This window comes from Cynocephalus volans, chromosome 1 (genome assembly GCF_027409185.1).
Source record: "Cynocephalus volans isolate mCynVol1 chromosome 1, mCynVol1.pri, whole genome shotgun sequence".
In the NCBI taxonomy this organism is placed as follows: domain Eukaryota; kingdom Metazoa; phylum Chordata; class Mammalia; order Dermoptera; family Cynocephalidae; genus Cynocephalus; species Cynocephalus volans.
This window is the reverse complement of record NC_084460.1, coordinates 93875350-93896284: the sequence shown is the minus strand read 5'-3', so window position 1 is coordinate 93896284 and position 20935 is coordinate 93875350. Positions and strand designations below refer to the sequence as shown.

General features: G+C 36.3%; 1 protein-coding gene across 1 annotated transcript in view; it reads right to left on the bottom strand.

The window, feature by feature from the left end:
- Positions 1 to 1458: 1458 nt before the first annotated feature.
- The window catches only part of LOC134382919 (EGF-like and EMI domain-containing protein 1), a 572482-nt gene continuing 553005 nt past the window's right edge, over positions 1459 to 20935 (bottom strand). Inside the window, 8 exon segments of the mRNA XM_063103582.1 lie at positions 1459 to 1604; positions 4650 to 4794; positions 9665 to 9772; positions 9774 to 9827; positions 11780 to 11954; positions 14118 to 14133; positions 14312 to 14434; positions 18232 to 18369. Of these exon segments, the coding sequence (XP_062959652.1) occupies positions 1459 to 1604; positions 4650 to 4794; positions 9665 to 9772; positions 9774 to 9827; positions 11780 to 11954; positions 14118 to 14133; positions 14312 to 14434; positions 18232 to 18369 (905 nt within the window).

The window sequence follows — 20935 nt, the reverse complement described above, 5'->3', positions numbered from 1 at the left end:
TTCCTTTTCCCATTGCCTAGAAAGCCACAATCCAGTTACCTAAATAGCCTTCTCACCATGAAATTTAGAAGGACATCCCTGCTCCCATGCTCCAGTGCCACAGCCATAGGACAACCTGGAATGTCACACTCCCCTTTTCACTCAGCTCCGAAAAAGCCCTGCAGACCCTCTGAGGATGGCAACGGAAGCAGCAAATGAGGATACATGAGCATCAATGACAACTTTCAGTCCCAGTGCCTGCCTCTGTAAGTGGCTTCCTTTCGAACCCATTATTTCCTCCTTATTTTAAGCAAGATTGCCCTTTGAATCACTGCAAAGGCAAAAAGTATCATAGCTTACTATTGGTCATAATCATTTTCTTTGTCATATGCTCAGTATTCTTATGTGTTAAAGAGAAAAAAAAAATCTGTGGTAATTTCCCCTGAATAAAATAGTAATAAAAGCTCAATGAAAATTACATGATAATATGAGGAAAATGTGTAAAGAATAAAAAATGAACCATGCTCATTTGTACATTAAGAAAATATTTGTTGAGCAGCATCTATGTGTCAGGACTGTTCTAGGAGTCTGGGGACACTTGGGTGAACAAAATTTACAGATATCCTTCCCCCATGGGGTTCAGATTCTAGCAGAAAATAAGAAGCAATAAATATTAGACATATTAATAATTAGAGTAGTGGTATGTTAGAAGATGACCAGCACTATAGAAAAAGAAAAAAAGTTCAGGGAGACTAGCAAGTTGCAGTTTTAAGTAGGGTGGTACCAATAAGATCCAGTGAAAAAGGTGACATGAAACTTTTTGACAACATGAAAGAGCCATGTGGATACCCAGGGAGGAGCATTCCATGAGTCCACAAGCTAGAGCCAGCGATTACTGACTTATTGGAATACCTTTTTCCAAATTTTATATTCATCTACACACACACATATAAATATGTATTTGTTACTTATTATTAAAATCCTACAATTCATAAAAATTTATACTTAAAGGCCTATTTTAAAAATTACATAATAGAAATTTGAGAAAGGGTTTCATGAATAACCATTTAAATTTTGCCAAGATTTTCTGTGGTTAAATATCTTTGAATTGTATTTTTCTGAATAATCAATCTTTAGATGAAAAAAACCCAGATTCAGTAATTCTGGAAGCCAGCAGTGCCCTTGGTTGATTAATTCAAATCAGGGAAGTGGTTTTCCAGCTCTACTCTCTTTAGGATAAGGTTCTCTGCATTGTGATCTTTCTTCCCTCGCTCAAGGTAGCAAGGGGACAGCTAACAGGAGAGGGTAAGAAGACAACATTAAATAACTATTGCCCTGTCTCTCAGTTTCCTCACCTGTAAATAAGGGATTAATAAAGTTTACCAATCTCCCGAGGACACTGTGGATTAACTAATTAATGATCATATGATGCTGAACAAAGGCTGAGCATTATTATTAGAGAAGAAAGAAAATCTATCATCAGATTGTACCTTTCTGGCATCTGTCGCCTTGGTAACCAGATTTGCAGGTGCAACTACCATTTTTGGCACTGCATTCCAGGGTGTTCTCCTCTACACACTGGCATTCTGAAGAGCAGCCAGCTCCGTAGGCCCCCTTGGGGCAGTCTGCAAGCAGATTGAAGCAAACTGGTCATCTGAAAACCATGCTTTGTTGATTTTAAATTGTTAGTGCACAGACATGTAGTTCTGTGGGGCCTGATTATGGGTAAAACAAGGGGATCATCCTGACTGCCAAAAAAAATAAATAAATAAGAAAACAAATGTCTTTCAAACAAGGCAATTCATTTGCTTTTTGGCAACTGGACGTGAACAGTGAAGGCTGAACTACTTAAATGGCTCTGGTGCTTCCGGGAGAGAAATTGCTTCTCAATGCGCTCCATTGGTGCCTATAGTTAATATTCTCTGAGGACTGCTAAGCCCGGCCAGTCCCCATATTCATCTTCCACAGCACAGAGATGATGGACAAACATTTATGTGAGTGTTTATCATTGTTTTTACTCCCTTTCCTTATATAGCAATTGGAAATAATTTTACAACATGTGGATGACACAAAGCTTTCATCGTGACAGCAGCATTATCTAGGCCAAATCTTTGGCAAATGGTGCTTGTCTTCCCTTTGTTATTTTCCCTGTGCCACTGATTTTGGGGATGGTGGTCAGCACAGGAATTCTAACATGGAAAAGTCCCACCTTTGCATTATGGAAAACATACCCTTCGTTCTCTCTTTGAAGAGACACTTTCAGTAATTCAATTTCATTTTGAAAATATAACTCTGACATGCTTTTTTTCTTTCCCATTACAGCTGTCCAAGGGACTTATCAAATGAAAGAGCCTTCAAGTGCCCTCCAGGTTCAAGGTAATTGTATTGTATGCACATATAGACTTTGCTGTAGAAAGCTGCTTAGAGAAAACAAAACAAACCACTCGACTTTCTGGCGGATGAAAGGGACATTAGAAGAGATCATTCAAAGTGGCGGTTCTGATGCCACCATATGGGGAGATCATAGTTGCAGTTGCCAGGTAAGAAATGTGGCCTCTTCACTGGCTTCCATGAAAAATCCATACACAGTACTCATTGATATTTTGCAAGACTTTCATCCATCATTTCTTATGCATTGAAATGTGTCCACCCAAAATTCATATATTGAAGTCCTATCCCCCAGTACCTCAGAAAGTGATCTTATTTAGAAATTGAGTCATTGCAGATGTAATTAGTTGAGTTATGATGAGGTCATACTGGAATAGAATGAACCTCTAATCCAATATGACTGATGTCCTCATCAACAGGGGAAATTTGTACACAGAGACATGCATACATGGAGAACACCTTTATTGTGAAGATTGGAGTTATACTGCCACAAGTCAAGGAACCACCAGAAACTAGAGAGAGGCCCAGAACAGATCCTTCCTGAGCATCTTCAGAGGGCCTGTGGACACTTGATCTTGAACTGTTAGCCTCCACAACTGTGAGACAATAATTTTCTTTTGTTTATGCTACTCAGTTTGTGGTACTTTATTTAGTTGGCGCTAGAAAACTAATACAGAGTTGCAAATTCAAGCTTCTCAGGGTCATCAGGCAAGTGACATTAATAGATACAGCCTTGAGTCCAAGCAATAAGGGGATCCCAAAGAACTGGAATGTATATGTTCTTCCTAAAGATGGTCATATTCAAAATGCTCACCACCACCAAGTCTGTTCACTGAATTTTCTCCTGTGCCTCAACTCCTCACAGCATGCAAATAAATAAAAATCTGCATTGCTGATATTATTAAACTCTAAAAACTTTAACTTTTCATGTTTCTGAAAAATTAGCTTTTAAAATTTTTGACCAGATGAATTATGACGTAAGGTTTTTTGTTTTGGGTATTTTTTTTTTTTGGCCCAAACATCTGATATTACCTTTAAAATAAAAAATTAATACTAAAAATGGGATGTCTCTTTTTACACTAGAGAACAATAGAAATGATACTATCTTTGTTTATAGGTCAGCCTTCTTCCCTTGGAATGTTCTAAGAGGTGTAGGACATTCTTGAACACACATCTGCACCTCCATCACATTTACTCACACCTTCCTCCCTTCTCTTCTATTTTGCTGACCTAAGCCTTACCTTTCCTTGTAACCCAGGTTCAGTTTTCTATACTGCTTCACTGGCTTTCTTATTGGAGTATTTCTAATTTACTCTCTCTTGTCTAAGGGCACACCTTTTATAAAATAGAATAAAAGCCATAGATATTCAGCTAAACACACAATATAAGACTGTAAAAGGTGTCCATTTTTAAGAGATGGACATGGTATTACTGAATGCTATGATCTGAATATTTGTGCCCTTATAAAAGAGACCCCAGAGAGCTGCCTAGCCCTTTTTACCATGTGAAGACACAGCAAAAAAGTACCATCCATGAACCAGAAAATTGGCTCTCACCAGACACCAAATCTGCAGGGACCTCGATCTTGGATTTCCCAGTCTCCAGAACTGTGAGAAATAAATATTTTTTGTTTATAAACTACAGTTTATGGTATTCTCTTGTAGCAGCTCAAACAGATTAAGACACTGAAGTTTACTCAGGAAAGATTTTCAGAGAAACTAGTCCTTCAATCCAAAGAGGAGAAGACATGGACTAGGTAGAGGAGCAGGGCAGACATCATCTCAGGCTCACAGGCACCTGCACACAGCTTCCAGGTGGGGATGGTGAGCAACCAGGTTATCCTGTTGGTAGAAAATCTAAGTTACTACATACTCAAGTATTTATTGGTGATCGTGTTTTCTTTCATTTTTTGCTAAATGTGATTGATAGTCAAAATGAAAAACGGAAAACCTGTTTTAGAAATTTTAGGGAATGATACCCAGAAATAAAAGAGACTTACTCTGGGCCCTTGATATTCAACTCTTGTAAAAAGTCAAATATCCTTTTACTCATAAGTAAACTATTAACAATCCTCTCTCTCAATAATTAAGGTAAACACTAATAGAAAAATAATGTACAAAAATTAGAAATATTTTTCTTCCATTCATCAAAATTTAGATTCTATCTTTTAAACAGGCTAAATACTAGAACATAATTGTCATATATCTGTAACTATATAAATTATGTTTTTACTCTTCCTTTGTCTAACATATTCTCTGTACTTTTCTGAGCCTGTGACTTACTGAGATGACAAAACCTCCCATAGCACCCTGGCTCACACATACAGGCTCCATACATTTTGTGACAATGGCCACTGTTGATGCAGTTACATTTCCTCTTGCAGTTCTTTCCAAAGAACCCTTTTGGGCATCCTGGAGGGTGGTAAGACAAGCAAAGGAAATGTTAACCCACATGCAAAACTTGCTAGAGCTGTCATTATACGAAGTAAGGAGCTTGAGAAAGGCAAGATGTTTCCAACATGGTTAAACTGAAGGCTAGAGAGATCTTTTGTAAACCCCAAATAGGATTCTGTATCCTCAGCTTAAAACCCTAAAATGACTTGTCATTGCTGTCAGGTCCAAACTCCCAAGCTTCACTAGATTCCGAGCCCCTGCATGGGCTGACATCTCATTGCACTGCTCTCTCCCTGGCTGCCTCTGCTCGGCCACGCTGGCCTCTGCAGGTCCCACAGTGCATCCCACGCTTCCCACTTCAATCTGGCAGCATGTGGCCTCTTAGTCTGGAATGCTGTTCCCTCACTCTTCCCCTGTCTCATCTGTCCTCGTTCTGCAGGCTTCTGCTTAAGTGTCACATCTCCAGAAGTCTTGCCCTGGCTCACAGAGTCTGCGTTGTCCTCGTGATCTCACCTTTAACTACACATTAATATTTAATTGGTAACACCTACCAACATTTGTAACATATGTTTGTCTTGAACAAGGCTGCAAGTTCCACATGGAAGGACCTGGAGCATCATGATTTCTTTTTAGTTATCACATCATAATGCCTGGCACCATTCCTTGTATCCATTTAATATATATTTTTAATAAATAAACAGACTGCTCAAGGGATAAGTAACTGGGATGCCAGGAGGGGCTTTCCTGCATCTCAGAAAACAAAGTAAACTTTGTTTCTATCTCCCAAGTTCGGTGGACTGTGAGAATCTAATCAACCCCCCATGATTTCTGGCAATCCCTGGAGATTTATATCCTCATTGACTCTCTCTGCCTTTAGCTCTGATCCCTATACAAGCAGTTTCTGTTCTTGTGTGTTATCAGTCCAGGTAACAAATGTGCCCTCTTCACTGGTTTCTGTGAAAAATCCATACACCATACTCGTCGGTATTTTGTGATATTTTTCATCCATCATTTCTCTTTTCTTCTCTCCTTCCTCTCCTCTCCTCCGATTTTCATCTCTCTCGCTCCTGGTTTGCCCAAGGAGCTCCATTTTATCCCCCTGCTGTTATGTAGAGCGAACAAATTCTCCCCAGCTTTTACATCCAAATCTGCATACACAAACTGGACAAAAGTCGGCAGAAGAAAAAGCCTTTCTCTGTGTCAGAATTCATCCTGCTTAGGTCACAGTAGGAGATTTAAGCATCACTTATTTTGTTGTTCCACACATCATCAGTCAAAACAATTGTACTCTTGTATATATAGACACGGTCTTTTACTTCTTTAGAAAAGGCCACCTTGAAAAATACAGATGCAACTTTCACTTAGTTTATTTCCCCCTAGAAACCTCAGGAGCTTAGAGTTGCCCCACGCGACTGGCACCGGACATTCCTACCATCTTCACATGTTTTCCCATGAACCCCTGGGGGGCACTGGCACTGCCCTGTCAGAGGATCACGGGTGCCTCCGTTCTCACAGTCACGGAGGCTGCCACACTCTTTCCCGTTGGTCTCTGGAGAACAAGCTGTGAAGACAATAGAGAAGATGAACACACAGTGTAACATACTTTTTGTGATACAAAAAGAAAAAAAAGCTTATCATTCCATTAAGACAGATACCAAGCAATTACAATCTCAGTAGTTTGCAGACCCAGGGAAAATCTCTAGCACGATCCTAGTTTGGACGGCATTATCATTCCTGAGGGAATTACCGATATAGCTAGATAAAAGAATGATGACTGAAGGAATTGCTAATGAGATCCAAATGCAAAATTTACCTTGTTCCTTAGACTCCAACCTTCACATTTTCAAAGCTACCCAAACATCTTTGCTATGCAACTCTAACCAACTGTAATAAGAAACAAACTGCATCTTCTATTTTGAAAAATGGAAAGAAAAGGCAGGGGGAAAAAAAAGGTATGTATTTTTAACCAGGAATGAATACAGCTAAGGTTCTCTTGAGGTTCTCAAGGTATTTTGCATTGCCAGAGATTGATAAAGTCCAGCAGACAACTGTTTGGCTTCTTGGTATTTTTTGAAGTATTGAGTGTTTCAATAAAAAAATAAATAAATTGAGAAAATGTTCCTGACTTTTTTAACTTGAGTAAATACAGCTGTTGAGATAATTTCAGTAATCATTTTAATTGCATTTTATCACAATAGGTTAAATACTGTGAAAGTACATTTATATCGTCTCCTCCACTTACCAACCTCGCCCCCTGGCCCCCACATTCCAGAGGTTAATATGGAACTGTGGAACCTGGCTTCTTATCCACCTTTTTCTTTGCTTTCAAGCCATAGTCTACTATGAAAGGAAAAGGAAAGAGGAAAACAAAAGAAAGAGAAAGAGATTGGCAATGAACATTTGTTGAGGCCCACATTGTTAATTTATATTTTGTTAGTCTTTAAATTCTTACAGCAATCACAGAAAGGGCATTAAAAAAATATATACCTATAAAATGAAGCTAAGGAAGTTTAAATTGTTTGCACTGTCTGAATTACAGCAAATCATCAACATAGGCAAACCAACACTAATATTTGACACTCTCCCACAAAGTAGAATATATCATACAGTACAGGAATTTGCTAAATACGTCATTAGCATCAAACAGAGCAAAGATCCTGGGGAAAAAAATTAAAACAAACATGCTCAAAACCATAGCTGGATGATTTAAAAGAAGTCATAAATCTTTCCTTTCATGTCCTAAACCATTTTGTGTCATATGAAAATACTCTTATCTTCCCTTCTCCCTGGATTGAGTCTCACAATAATAAATTATTTCAATATGAATTTTTTTCCAGAAGAAATGGGGTTCTAAAAATGTGCTATAAAAATTAAATAATATGTAGTAATTTTTAAGTTGCTTCACTATAATTACTTGGAGCAATCTCTAAGAAATCAAAGTAGGTATTTTTATTACAGACCAGTAAAGATATTGGGCTAGAAGATCTACTCAGTGGGAAAATCTGCTTTCCAGATCCCTGATGAATGTTGTTTTTTATTTCTCTTGCTGCATTTAAAGAGTTGGTACTCTTAAAAATACAGGTGATGGATGATTTATTACTTCCACTTATTGCAGTTTATAGGGATTAAAAAAAAAAAAAAAACTTCCATTCCCCTCTTTGCTAAAAAATTAGTGAACACTTAATTTTATTTCTCCAAAATGGATTGTTCCATTTTCATTTTTGTAAAAGGGATGAAAGAAAGAGAGGAAGTACAAAGAGGATATAAGCTTCTTCTTTCTGGAGAAGACTCCCCTTTACAGTGCCATGTACATTTAAGAGATTTTCAAGATTCTTCCAAAGCCGAAGAAGGGCTATCTTATATTTATTTTATCAGCAAGTTCATTTACAATATTTCTGTATTAATTTTGTATCAGAGATATTTATCCTGATATATTTGAGATAGATTTATTTAGTTTTATGTCACCATGCTAGGGATCAAGCGTTTGGAAGATGCATATTTATCAACAAAACTTACATGTAAGGTAAATGTTTACTTCTTAATAGTCATGCAATAACATTTATTTGATCACAATTTTATATAGTTGAGTGTAGGTCAATACAGCTGGGAGGCTCAAGACCAAGTTTATTCATTTGTTCATTCATGCATTGGATGTCTCCCATGTAGAAAAACTTACAATGAAGAAACATGAATAGGACCCGGTCAGTGAGCTCTCAGTCTAGTAAGGTAACTAGAAAAGGAACATAGCCAACTCTAACCCAGTGAAGAGAGAAGGTGATTTTTAAATTCACAAGAAAGATAAATAGTTGTGTGACACCGGGGCTATCAAATTAAGCGTCATGAAATAGATGGCAAAAGACTTTTAAAGACAACATTTTAACAAAGGACACAAAGCTGAAAAGAGCAAAACATTAAGCAGCAAGTGGTTCAGTCTATTGGAAATAATAGAGTTGTGATTAGGATAAAAAGCAAAAAAAAAAAAAAAAAAAAAAATTATGATCCTGATCTCAGATGGTCTCCAGTGACTGGATAAAAGTATACACTTTATGTGTCAAGAAATGAGACACTCTTAAATTTTTTGAGAAGCAGAGAAACATGATCAGAGGGAACTTGAGGAACTAGTTATCTTGGTGAAACCATTTCACTATGTCATGAGTCAAGTTTTGCATCTATATCACATAAAGGAAACAATATTTGTGCTCTTTTTTTCCATACATGGTTCAAAAGAAAATCTGCTATATCATCTTCCAGCCAGTCACAAAGACTAAGACAAACCCTTTCACTAAAAAAATTCATATGATGAATTTAAAGAGAGAAAGGGGAAACGAAAACAGTCAATATATTTTATCTTATCACTTGGCAGTTTTAACTCCTGAAAATATACTTTCACTTAAAAATATGAAGGAAAAGATTTTTGGGTGGTATCATTTTTAAATCTTCGATACTTGCACCTGAGGGACTTCTACAAAAAAGTTTAACCAGTGTCATTGGCTGTGTTAACATATTTTAAAAAAGAAAGAGAAAAGAAAAAAAAAATCACAAAACAAGCAGCATACAGTCAAGCAATTCCATTTAAATTGCACTTTGTAGCATGAATCCTTTCCTTTTTTTCTTCATTGGGAATAGGTTGTCAGAGCCTAATGATTTATTTAAATGGAGGGATTTTTACAGGCCTACAATTTTAGGTTCCTTTATTAACTTTTACGTTTTGTGGATAAACAAGAGACAGCTCATCAAGTTTCCCAGGGAACACAAAAACTCCCCTTTTAATCACATGTTCAGTTTAAAACCTCAGCACTCCACAGGCATTCTTTGTGCACAATAAATTAGTTTCTCACCCATATCAATTGCTGGCCTTATTAAAACATTTTAGGGAGAACATACGTGAAGGAATAGTTTGGTGCGTCTATACCAGTTCTCAGGGTGTCACTTTCCTTACAAAAAATGCCACCCCAGCCAGCCTAGCAGGAGCCTCCACCCTCTCTTTCCTGGCACCTACCCCCATTTGTGCAGTTCCCCACAGCTCAAACTGCAGTCATGTCCCAAGGTGTCATCTAAACAGGAATGCTATCCCATCTTAGTTGGCCTATAACTATGCGTGTAACTGAAAATGGAAACAAAAACACTAATTTTCCAAAGAAAACCATGATCGCTGAGCATATTTCCTAGAATCCCAGAAAAGGATAACAGCAAAGACAATCTATCTTATAAAATAGAGCTTATTTTATTTTTTTCAATTATAAAAACAATTAAAACAGTCTCTAATGAATATTTAAAATATTTAAGAAAGTGAAAAAAAAATTACCATTGATTCCAGAACACCAAAATAATCAATACTCCTGGCATTTTGGTACTTTTCTTTCCAGGCTTTTTCACATATAGTTTTTTTTTTTCCCAGATAAATTTTTTATTGAAATTTAATGCACACACAGAGAAGTACACAAATCTCATGAGTACACTTTAAACTTTTTTCATAATGTGAACAACCCATGTAAATGCCACCCAGATCAAGATTTAGAATATTACCAGCAACCCAAAATCTCAAAGGTGACTTGATGATTCTCAGCCATTGGCCTCACAAATTAAGTACTGTCCTAATCTCTACCACCATTGATTACTTTTTCCTTATTTTTTAACTATATATAAGTAGAATTGTAAAGCATGTACTTTTTGGTGTTAAGCTTCTTTCATTCAATATAATGCTTGTGAAATCCATTTACATTGTGTGTACATGAGTTTATTTTTTCATGACTGTATAGTATTCCATTACATAAACGTACCACGATGTATTTATTTATCCATTATGTTGTTGAGGGAAATTACCTTAATCTAAATAAGGATGGAGAGACTTGTATGCAGTTGTTTGAGGCTTGTTTCATTTCAAGATTTTTCTCTGTTTTCAGGGTGAGCCTTTTAGATGTCCTGATTTGGCATTTTTATCAATGCCTCTCTATTTTAGCAGCCCTGAGCTCCAGCTTCTGCCTCCACATCATGATGACACTGCTGAGAACTGTGCTCTGCTCTTCACTCTCTTTGCAGCGTCTTTTAGGTTTCCTGGCAGAGCCCATGCATTGGCACACAGCTGGAGGAGAAAGCAGCAGAGACCATCCCATCTGTCTGGGCTTCTCTTCTCTACAGACCTTGGCCACTCAAGTTCTGACTGCCTTTGTTTCCCTGAGCTATTTCTATTCTGATTTCGAGTAGCCAAAGTATCAGGAGTTTCATTAAGTGACATTCAAGTATTGCTATTTTTATATTTTTATGCAGAACCTTTTATTGGTGTTGTTATTATGATTTGACCATAGCATAAAAAAGTCTGCTGTTTTATTGAATGCATTCTAAAGCAATCATCAAGCTTTGATATTGTTAAAATACAACAAATAGAGGAAGAACAAAAAGAGCAGTCCTGTTTTATAAAAAGTAAGAGCAACAGCAGACTGGCTGCAGACAGTTACTTTTGATAGAGGTTGTGCTAATTTGTTTTGATCAGAAGTGATTTGATGCTAGAGTTCTGTTGCTTGGATATATAAGAAAAACTGCTCATATTTTGAAGATGTTTTCTTGGTCCACTTATTAAGCATATTGAGCATTTTAAAGTCTAGGAAGACTACACTTTAAGGCTGTTTAAGGTGAATTTTGACTATAGAAAGTGACTTCTAGTGGAATTTTAATAGTTAAAAGGTCCCAATCCTTCTCCTCACTATGCTAATTTAAAGATTTTTTTCAGCTTGATTTTCCTGTGTCACATTTTAAGAGCCCCTCTCCACCATGCACCCCATTTCTACAAATACCTATGCAGCACCCCTTTATTGTGTGAACGGAAGAAAGAAAACAGATGATGGATTAAATAGGCAGCTCTGAAGAAGTGATTCCAATCCCATTTTTCTTGCAAACCTCATGTTAAAACATTTGATGGCATTAAATATTGACAATGAAATTGGCTATAAAAGAATGTATGGGAATTATCAAAAAAAATAAATAAGGTGAGTGTAATGAGTTAAACTCTTTTACGCACCAACTTTGTGCCAAGCAGTCAGTTCTCCCTGGAAATCTTTTTCCTCTTCCTCCTTAGCTTGCTCATCTTCATAGGTGAGAGGCAGAGGGGTAGCATCATAATGAAGCAGCTCAGGTGGGCTCTTGAATAGAAGACCTAGAAACCTCACAATTTCCATTCCCTCTCCTCCTTCCTCTAGCCTGCCATCATCTAAAGCCAAGACCACAGAGGAAAATGCTGGGCTTCAACATGTTGGTTGAAAGAAGGAAAACCTAGTCAAGGGCTGACAGAGAAATGAGAGTCTGAACCAGACAGACGAGGCAGGGGGGAACTGGCAGGTGAAATGCTTTGAGATGGCCATTTCAAAAGTCTGTTGTAAATGAAGGTGGGAAGCCGCAAGCACAGAGTTGAAACCGCAGCAGAGAGAACAAAAGGAAACAAAGAAAGAAAGATCTCCATCTGCAAAGAGAGGAAGGGGAAGGCAGGTTAAGGTAAGGAATCTGTGCTCTCTATTGCTGCTGAAGAACAAGGCAAGGGTGGAAGAAGTTTAGAAAAGATACCAGAAAATTCTTTACGGTGACTTACAAATGCAAGTTTTTCTGTCACTTCCGATTCTGTAGCCTTCCTCACAAATACAGTCGTACGTTCCCATAGAATTTATGCATAGTTGGTCACAGGCTACATTGACATCCAGACACTCATCCACATCTGGGAAGATTTAAACAATAACTGCTTTTAGGCATTAAGAGATAAGATAGACTTTATGAATTAATGGGCATATTTGTGTTTCTCTTGGTGATCTTTATCAGTAACAACGTACTGCCATCTAGAAAGCAAGCATAGCCTCCAAATTCTTTCTCAAATATACCCTGCTAATTATTTTTCTTTCACTCATTTCCAAGTTTACTGTAGTTCATTTATATAGACGAGGTCAGATAACTTGTTTGTGAGGTTTAGATGAAGAACATAAAACTTAAATTCAAAGGTCTCTGGCTGTGTACCATTTTGCAAAATGTTCATTCACTCTGGAATTACTCAATATATATGGGGCACTTATTCCAGGCATAATTCTGTGCATGGTTTGTGTAAAATTTTCAAGATGGAAGGACCCTAGGCCTTAATCTCATGTGTCTTACTGGTTTATGACCAAGTCTGAACTCAGACTTTGGTCAATAGGTTCACGATGCTAAAATTTCATGTATGAAGCTGAGCTTCTAAGCTTTGCCTCAGACTGTGGATACCTTTTCCATTTGGATGTGTGTATGCAAGTATGAAAATTCATGCCATACAGTCATCTCTTGGCTCCCTCTGCTTAAGAACAGATGGTACATGAAATTCATAATTTTTTCTTGGCTCTGTTAATTGGATGGAGTGTGGGAAATGGTAATATACTCTACTTGTTTAGTATATATAGATATCATAGTTTTGTGTTCTTTGCTCTTGTCTACACTGCAAGGCTGGGGGAGCTTGGCTATTTATTCAACAGAATTCAAGAATTTGTTTCTTTAAGCAAAGAAACACTATTTGCTCTGAGCCATTAAAGTCTTATACAAAGTGACTGTTATAAGAATAGATACCAATCTTTTAATCTTTTCTCTGATTTAAAAAATACAGTTTAAAATAATGGTAATAATGATCAAAAAATGAAAATTTAAAGATTACACATTTAAATGTGTACCTTAAGGTAAACTTTTTAAAGTAAATCATATCAATGATTTACATGAACTATTCTTAAGGTATAAAAAAAGTCAATTAACTCTACTCACTAAATTCAAACTCTCCTATATTAAAAAACAAAACAAAACAAACAAAAAAAGCATAAGCTAGAAATCACCTGAAAGGTAACTGGACAACTTTTAACAAATTAGAAAATTGCAAAATGACTCATCTTAAAACTTGCATTAGCTATATTAATATCAGATATAAAAAGAATTCTGATACAGATTTGGACTGTGGCTCATGAACTGGCAATCCTTTTGCTACTGCTCTTAAGCTAAAAAAAAAAATAAATGATTGAAAATGACTTTCAGTAACCAACTTTCTAATTTGGTCAAGCTTGTCACAGGTTATTCCTATGGCAGTGTGCTGTGGCCTGCCAGAATCTCTCATTTGCCTATGTATAAGGGTAGTCCAAAAAGTTCCTGAAAAGATTTTTTATCTTTTAATTCTATTTTTCTACAAACTTTTAGAAATACACTTGTATATATTAAATTAGGTGAAAGGGATTATGAACCAAAGAATATGATAATAATAATAGCTGCTTTTAGTTGAGTGATTTCTGTGTGTTAACCACTGTCCTAGACACTTTACATTTATAACTTTCCTTCATTTACCCACTAGTCCTATGATTGTCAACTCTTTACTGATGAGGATCTAAGGCTCATAGCAGTTAGTCACCCAAGTTCATACCATAGTAAATGGCAGAACCACATAGAAATCCAAGTCTCTTTAGTGTCAAAACCTTCCCCTTCCCACCTTAGCTCTCTGCCTCAGATGTTCATCCTCCACTGATTGCTGCATTGCATCAACTATTTCATGTGTGATCTCAAGAATTTACCGTCACATCCACAACCATCGGAACTTATCCGAAAGCCTTCCTGACAACCGCATTCATAGCTTCCTGAATAGGTGATGCAGAGCTGGGCACAGCAGGCTTCTCCATTCTCACATTCATCAAGGTCTGCGGAGGAAAAGGACACTTCTGTTATTGCAGAGACAAGAATTTAAGGAACCTATAGAAGCGCTGATATGGCTCACTTCTGAATTAAAACTGTTTTACTATATTTTAGTATTTTCTCTTTCTCAAACCACAAAGTATAGAAGCATAGAAACTATAACAAAAAGGATGAGACCCACTTTTGGTATATGTTTCTTGCCATCTTCTATGCCTAGTATTTATTTTAAAAGACTGCAAATTACTTACAAAGGCATTTATAAGCACAGGAAAAAAGTTCTCTGCTCTTTTTCCAGTTTAAACAGCAATCTGACTGTAAAAAACAGAGAACTCAAAGAACAAAAACCAAAAAAAAACAGCTTAAAAAAGAAGAGCCAAAAAAATTTCATTTAGTAACAATTGACAGCTGCTAAGAACGGACAGTCCTAGACTCCATAACGTGTTTGTTCTTCTAGAACTTCAGATCAAAGAGTGTTCCCAAGCAAAAGCAACTCACACAACTGGGAAGAGAAGTGGTAACTGCAGTTCTGAGGGTAGAACATGTTTTTAGTGTTATGTTTAAAATTACAGAATGTTTCAGAGGATTTGCTTGAACATTTAGATAATGCTTTGACTGGGATGAGTGAGGTCTGGGGATTTTTGTTAGTCTGAAATGTCATTACCCTGGAATGTCCTGTCAGATGAGCAGATTTCTAAATGATCTTTAAGTCTCCTTTAGCACTGTTATTCTAGAATTCTACAATCCTTCATCTCTCTTCTTAAGACATAATGCTCTGGGGAAAGTAAAAATGCACCAGAAGATGTCAAATTGAAACTCCTCAGCCAAAAAGTAACCTATTTGGCCTGGGTTTAGAGCTGATCATTTCCAACATAATTGGCCAAAAAGTAGCAACAGACACCTCACCCCTGCTTTCCTTAGGCTGGACACCTGGGAATAGTTTGATCAGGGCTTTTGGCTCTAGGGCCTTGATTCAATTCAAACCCCTCTGTTTGTTGAGCTGTTAAGTTGGGTGGTCCATTAGTACTGAGTTTATAAAATCCTATTGCTCCATAACTACATGAGCAGCCACAGACAAAAAAAAGGTCAGTGTCTCAATTAACCTCGGAGAGGGTACCAACTCTAGAAAATGAAGACAAGGGAGAGGAAAGAAAGAAAATGCAATCAGTCAATCAGGGTGAAAGGTCACCCTAAAGGATCTAAATGAAGGTCATTTGGACACAAAACATTCTTTCTCCTGCAAAATGTCACAAGCAGTGCTACTCTCATAATTTTAAATGATATTTTCCCCTTTCTTATATTAAACCTTCCTCTGTCCTTCACATTAAATAGCATGAAGTAGAGGATAAAAAACTTTTTAAAAATTCAGTTTCATTTCATTTCTAAAACATTATCCTTTATTTATTTATTATTAATTTTTTTTAGTCTTCTCAAATACCACCAGAACCTCCAAACATACAGGTCTCAGGATTCCCTGTTCCCAACACAATTGGAATCACACAATTGGAAAATAAGTCCCTCACTCTGACTATCATTTTATGAGCTGTTTTGGATTCTTCTACTATTAACATTCCTCTGGGCCTATTACTAGCTCATCTCATGTATACCATATTCAATTGTGAACTCATCTGAAACCCCATCCTTCCTACATCACAAGCCTTTCTTAAAATGCCCTGCCACTTCAACCCTTACATCACTGTTTCCTAAACTTCTTGATTCTTTTTAGATTTTACTTGATGACATCTTTGCTTGCTTATTTTTCCCTTTTAATTTTCCTCCACTCTGATAATCGTATTTTATCTTAATTGGCCAATATGCTAAATATTTTATCATTGCAGAGAAATTCACCTGTGCATAAAAATTTAGCCCTCGACAAAAGCATCAATTGTATCCAGGTGAAACATTTCAGCTTTGACTTCAGAACAGCATAAAAAGTGAAAAACTTGGTCTTCTGTATCTGTTCCCCATAGATAGTCAGTGAATAAAACTCCAAAGGTTGGAAATAAAAAATGTTTTCTAATAACTGGAAACTTAAATTTAGTGACTCACTGTGAATCAGTGACTTGCATTTTATATGGCCGTCTTTCAAATTGTGTTCATATATCTTTAGGTTTTAGCCCTAATGAGTTTTTGCCTTTGGCAACTGATTGAACATTTGCAGACTGGCTGACTTATTTTCATATATCTTTGTACATTCTCATATTTAAGAAAAAAATGTTGACATTAAAACAAGCTAAAAAGAAAATTCCTTAATTTCACTCATTCATGAATGTTTTTATAAGGCATCCATGGCCTTAATCTGTTCTCAGGCAAATAAATATATGTATACTCCAAATGAATCATTGCCTTTACACGAGTGAATATTTGGTCTTTAGAAATGAGTTTTTTATTGTTGGAAAATGAAATAAACTGGAGCCATAAACAATATAACATTGTCATGTTGACTGCTGAAATCTCATAAATATGCAGTTTTCTACATTTTGACCCTGGCAGATGCTATTTTTTTCTAGCCATAAATAACAACTTTACTGAATTGTACTTTTCAAAGAATAAAGAAAGACACCAAATTGTAAGTTGCAAAAAAAAAAGATTCAGAAAAATTCCAGGTTCTCTTATTCCATACTCAAAAGAGTAATATACACAGATGAAAAGAAGGAAGGAAGGAAAAAGGTAGGAAGGAAGCCCTTTATTATTTTTCATAGATACAAACATTAGCAAAGTAGGAAAAATCTAAGCATATTTTTCATTACATAAAAAGAGTCAAAGAAAGCGATTGGTTTCAGTAAGTCAACCACTGTAGACTCTGAGAACAATGCAGAAAGCAATGTTGAATCAAGAAATACAAGCAATGGCATTGTTTTGGCTTAAATAATTTATGAAACCAGAGTGTTGCAAAATTCCTTGAGGTTCATTCTGTATCATCGTAGTGCCAAAATAAAAAGTCCCAAACATGTAAACCATTAAAATTCACCTCTTATTTTATACTTCACATTGCCTCTAATAGCATGAAATGGTTAAAATATTTTTTTAGTATTCATATAATAATTTTTAAGAGAGGGAACAGAAAGCATCTCAAAAGAAATAAGCAAATGTGATGACAAATCACTGCTTTAGGGGCTTGGAACTGTTCTTAGAACCAGAGCACATAGTAATATAGTTTCATACTTGCTATCCCTATTTATAGTAGATACTCCTTTTTCTCAGAAGCTCTAGATTAAACATTTCATTATGAAGCAAGACTAAGGTGGAATTTATTCTTCTTATTTTCTCAAATGATATAAATTCTAATAATATGTTGGGAAAGTTAGCCATTAAAAATGGATTTGAGCTGGGACGTTCAAAGAATGACACCTTTTAAAGTTTTCGTTTAGAATATAGCTACCTGCTATATCAGAGTTGAACATGCATCCAAATCATCACCAAACTGAAAAACAATGCACGTGATGTAGTTTCTGCTTCAGGTAGAGAGAAGTAGGGTGCATGGTAGCATTTATTGTTGGAATTAAAAATTACAATAGATGGTTAGATAAACCTTGGAATATTCTCCTGAAATAAAATTATTAAGCCCATATATTTCATTAAAATATTTTAAATTTCCTTTAACTTCAAAATAAATATCTAAATGATATCTTCTGCAAAGTAATTTTTCTTTTACATTTATGCAGTAGCCAGAGATAATGTTCAATCTACTTCTCCTTGCAGTTCGAGAGATGTGGCTCCCATTACATCTATATATATTAGAGAAAAAAGGGCTAAATGAATCCAGATCAACTTCTGAATGAAGATAGCATTTACCAAACATTACCTATGCATATTTTCCCATCTGACTCAATCTGGTGTCCATGGTTACAGGAACAATGGGACCCGCCAATTCCATGTTCACAGTGATGGGAAAAACCACCATTGTTCTTTTCACAGCTATTGACAATTTCCAGTTCAATCCCTTTCCAAAACGAGCAAAAGAGGGTGATTAGCATAACAACAGAGAAAACAATATATGTCAACAATGGGCACACTCTGTCAGGAAGGTGACAAACTTTATTGGAAATTTATCAACACTCTATACATATAAAAGTAAAAGTCTGAAGTCTATTAAGCATTGTAAATGCCTAAGCCATATTGCAATACTAATCAACCTATAAATAATGTTAAGTTGACTAAGTGATGCAGAAAGGTAATGATGAGCCCATCGGTGATTACTAAATGCTTATCTTAAAGGACGCACACCTTTGGGAATTCTCAGTATTTTCAGGATATAAAAATATGCATGTTGAACAGAAACAAGCAGGTTGTTTGCCAGCTGACATTTCTGTTCTCGAGCTAATGGTGTGTTATCGGACCTTTTTTAAGGGCTATGGGTACATTGAAATACTGTTGAAAATAACCTTGGAACAAAAATGTAAACACAAAACCAGTGAATTAGCTGATCATATGTAACTAGTGTCATGTTGGTGGGCTAATCAGCTTTGATGTGTAGGAGCATTATTTATTATATAAACAAACTGTTACTTTGAAAACCAATTTGCCAATCCTGGAGCATGCTGCTAATTTGTGGCATATTTGTGGGCATCGGCCTCAGCATATGAATGCCAATTGTCCTGAGCACACAGGCATGATAGTTGCTCATTTTCAAAGCAAGGAAATGAGAAATAAAAGAGTGTTTTGAATCAGTGTCAAAAATATGGAGCTTAGATACTGAGTGCTGCTTTTACCATGGGAATCTATTGTTCTTCATTTGTGTTGGTTGGACACATCCCTTCTTACTGAGAGTGTCTACATTGGTTTATTTCATTCCAGACTTAATTCCTGAATCCTTTGGAAAGGAAAGAATAGGACAAGGGTACTTGGAATTGTGGCACTCCTTGAAAGCATGTGTCATCACTTAAACTGCCTAGAATCTGCCACAGTTCCAGAAATCATCCTTCCTGATCCCAGCCTCCAGTCTAGGGCAGGCGGCAGCCTTACGTGCTCCCAAAGCTCCCAGTACACACCCTGTCATTATGCTCATCCCACTATGCCACCAACATCTTGCACTACCCAGCTTAGAACAGGTGTTCATAAAAGTTTTTGAATGATTGAATAAACAAAAGAAGGATTATGCTAATCAATTTATTGTTAAAAATGAGAACCCCTTTGGGTTTAGAAACAGCTAGTTTAGGACTGAGAAAAATTAGAAAGCTAAAGAAAAGATCGAAATAATAGAGGGAACTGATATGTTTCATGATATGTTAACATATACTCTTTAGGAAGACACTTCAAATTGTGTCTTTGGCTGTGGAGTTAGGTTCACATGTATCATTATGATTCAGAATGGAGATGGTTTTTTTTCCTTACATATTCTTGTCATTGCCGTTCTTATAGAGAGGCATTTTAAGTATTTACAAATCATATTTGGTACCTAGGAGTCCATCAAGTCAACCCCTGTCATTTTCTAGAGAGAAAAGTAAGGTTGATTGTGGTAGAATCACTTCTTTGATAACATTTACAGCACTGTAGATATTAAAAGCCAGACTCCCAGGACAGTTTTTTCTACTACATAATGTTTACTCTCTCAGATTACATTCATATAACTGAAGTTTAGATACACATTTATTTTAAATTTCCTTTTGAATGATATTATTACAATTAAACAAAATTATTATAAATACAATTTTTGGAATGCCTTAACTATGTAAAGTATCATATGTACTTCTTAATCTAATTATTGCAAGAAGTCTTAATGTTATGGAACTGGACTCGGCAAGGAAGTGACTGACATGTGGGGGGTTGGCGTCAGGTATTTATTATGCCGGTGGGCCCAGATGAGCTAATGCTCCAAAAGATCTGGACCCTGAGCTCAGGTTTTACAGGGCTTTTTATAGGCAAACTCCTCCAGGTTTCTAGGTTTCAGTTTCTCAACACACATCTGAAACAGGCAGTCAGGCAGCTGCAAGTTTTGGCTTCTCAGAACTTATGTGGTCTAAGCAGATTAAGTAAGCCTAGTTACAGAAGCAAGGAAAGCAAACAGTTGATTAACAGCTAGGCTGAATTCAGGTGGCCTTGTAGATAAGTAAACTTGTTTTCAGAGGCATTACAAAGGTAAGGCAAATTTTTAATTTTGAGTTTTCCCAATATTAAAAGTATCATTAAGATTTTTGCTTAACAGATTAGAAAAATGGGGTTCAGAATGGATAAAAGACTTGCCCAAAATAACAGACCTAGTAAGAGGCAGTTTTCTAACTCAGGGATGTTTTAATATATATATCATGTGTAAAGAGAAAATAATTTTACTAGCAGTGTAACTTATCTCACTGAAGAGTAATATTTTTCGTAAGAGAGGCAATGTGATATAGTAAAAAGAACACAAAATTTAAAGTCAGGAGACCTAAGACTTTAGGGCTCTGGGATTTTCAGTAAATAATTTCGTATCTCTGATCCTCAGTTTTTTCCCATTGTTAACATAGGAATTGAGTTACTCAAGGCTTGAAAACTAGTGGCCTCTGAGATATTTTTTCATAAAATTCTCGATT